The 2731-nt window shown below is 47.1% G+C and overlaps 1 protein-coding gene across 1 annotated transcript; it reads right to left on the bottom strand.

Annotated features, from left to right (window-relative positions):
• Positions 1 to 545: 545 nt before the first annotated feature.
• On the bottom strand, positions 546 to 2731 carry LOC115673519 (nitrile-specifier protein 5). The gene is made up of 2 exons (XM_030595715.2): positions 2575 to 2731; positions 546 to 1744 (listed from the first exon to the last, which is right to left on the bottom strand). The coding sequence occupies exons 1-2, from the start codon at positions 2602 to 2604 to the stop codon at positions 797 to 799; spliced, it is 978 nt and encodes a 325-aa protein (XP_030451575.2). The 5' UTR covers positions 2605 to 2731; the 3' UTR covers positions 546 to 796.

The following is a 2731-nucleotide window of genomic DNA, read 5'->3' as shown; positions in this document are numbered from 1 at the left end:
TGTTAATCAATCGACCTGATGCTTTTTTTTTTTAATTTAAAGAAACTCCTCTCCAAGAGAAGATGAGTGTTATGAGTATGCTAGTCATACGGTCACGGTGCACTGCGCCTTCTTCTGAATTAGGGATGGCCAAGATTATAGAAACCATTGCCACCCTGCAACGAATGACCGACTTAAGGGGACTAGCGGGAACGCCATCGTCTCGAGTCGATCGGCGCGCTGTGTAATTTTTAGCAATTATGTACTATACTGTATGATAATTAATGCAAGATTTCTTTATTTTGCCCTCCCCTTCCCCAAGCTACGCTTTTGCAGAATTTTTAATCTTGCCCACTAACTACTATTCATCTGTTATTGAGACTTCCTTTACAGATATCGAGATCCATTATAAAAGAATCGCTACAAAGAGTAATAATGCATACGTTGCCTCTGAGAACTCGCACCCTCTTCTACAGCTGTGCAGGTTATTCTGTTTCTGAAAAGAACATTTTGGCACATTCTCTGTTTTTTCGGTTGATTCATAGGGCTCAAAAGGCAACCACAACTCGAGGAATTAACTCCACCATCAACCTTAGCAGAGCCAAGGGAGAGGTTGAGTGAGGTTTTGCATTTGCATTTCTCACTAAGTACACCGAAATCATTAATCTTATTTACATGTAGGAGATGTGCTTCCGTTTCAATCCAAATCAAGTGAGCATTACTTCAACTGGAAACAACTTCTTATTCATATGCCACACTCAAGACTCTAAAAGTCACCCACCAAACAGCACAAAACATCAAAACCTTAATCGAGTCTTCAGGCAAGACAGGGAGTGAAATAGTAGATGTCATCCAGCCGGTCATTGCTGGGTGAATTGCCACCATACACCAAGAGCCCCTTTTCCCCGTTCAGCTTCCCACTTGCAAATGCACACCACCCACGAGGCCCGGGATGGTGGCCTGAATCGAGCCCGTCCTCCAGCTTCTTCCAAGCCAGAGTCTCCGTGTCCAAGGAGTAGCTCTCGGGCGAGAATTTCCCGGCGCCGAGGTGGCCCAAGTCACTCGGGTCCACTTCACCGCCGCATATTATTATGTACTTTCCGACACCGACCGTAGAAAACACGCTCCTCGCGGTGGGCTTCTCTCCAACTGTTTCCACTTGGGTCCACTCATTTTGCACCGGGTCAAAACAATGCACGTCGTCCGCTTCCTTCCCCGCGAAACCGTAAACGACCCATATCTTTCCTCGGGTTACTGCCAGCCCCGGTCCACCTCTCCCCTTGCACTTTTCACCGGCGGCAGGGTATTCGGCCCACTTCTGATCGACCACGTCGAAAGCCCACAGATCATTGAGCCGCCCGTTAACACCACACCCACCGAAGATGTACACCCAGCGGTCATCGGCAGCCGTCGAGTGGTAGCTCCGGTGCGGTGGACCCACGTCTCCGCTGGAGATTAGGGCCCACTTGTTCGTGCACGTATCGAAAGAATAGAACTCGTTGAGCTCCTTGTGGGTGCTGTCCCTACCCCCGAAGACGTAAATGTTGTCACCGACCGTGGCCATGGTGACACCGACGCGCGGAGGTGGGATGTCTCCGGAGGCTTCGGCCATGGACCAAGCCTTCTCCTCGAGGTCAAACACATATACCTTGTTGTCCACAGGGACACGCGGCGCGAATTCGCCCCCGAACGCGTAGACCTTGTGACCCACTATTGCTACGGCATGTGAGCTTCTGGCCCCAGGTGCAGTTCCTTTCTGGTTAATCTGATAAACAGAAGAGGCAAAGGCATAGAATTGACAAACAAAAGAGGTGGGCGACATCCAATACGAAACCTAAAGAGCATGCCTTCTTGCTCTGGATGATGAGTACGTGAACGAAAGAGTGAGTTCGAACTGAATATCACTCCAAAGTGAAAACATATCAAAGTCAATGGGCTCTAATATACCAGAAAGGTCAAACTAGCTCGACAAATTGAAGAACTAGGAGAGGGAAAACGACTGAAGCATTCACTTCGCTTTGAGCATGATAAGAAAGAAACACGTTCTTCCCTTTTCATGGGTCAGGGAAGAAAGGTCAAACTAGCTCGACGGTTTCGTCTAATGTTTCTGGGAATCATTCTGACCCCATCATCTTCAAACACGAAATTGTTGCACGTGACAACAAAATTAGTAATTAGTAGAGTGGAAGGTATATATGCTGATATGCAGAGTCAACAGAGTTTTCTTTCTCCTCCGTGAAATCAAACTAATAGAGGCATCATTTTCTGCAACTGCAACTGCAACTGCTAAGTCATTGACTTTTGAAGAACAATCCCATCTAAAGTAAGAGGTCAACCCAGAACATGTAATCCCGTTGCCAAATTGCAAGAAACCTACCCCATCTCTCTTCCCATTTCAGGTTCCTCGTAAAAAAGAAAAAACAAGAACTGGGTAAACAAACGAAACAACACGGAGTTGGCCTCAAAGTCGGATCATTTCAGCAGAAGGGTAAAAAGACAAAAGACAGTGCAGATCAGAGAGTGGCCGGTGGCCACGACCCAAGCCACCAACAAGCAAGAAACCATATACAGCAGAAGCGGAAAAAAAAAACCGACCTTGACCCATTTTCCTTGAGCCAGAGACATGGTGGCCGCTTAGCCAGTAGATTCTGCTGCAGGCTTGAGGGATTCAGCCAAGAAATTTGACTTCTGGGTTTCTCCGAATTGCAGTCTGATCTTCTCTATTTATACAAGGAAAAACAAAACAAAAGCC

The sequence above is a fragment of the Syzygium oleosum genome, unplaced genomic scaffold (genome assembly GCF_021117445.2).
Source record: "Syzygium oleosum isolate NSW1041296 unplaced genomic scaffold, Sole_v2.1 Sole_v2.09, whole genome shotgun sequence".
In the NCBI taxonomy this organism is placed as follows: domain Eukaryota; kingdom Viridiplantae; phylum Streptophyta; class Magnoliopsida; order Myrtales; family Myrtaceae; genus Syzygium; species Syzygium oleosum.
This window is presented reverse-complemented; position numbering and strand designations above follow the sequence as displayed.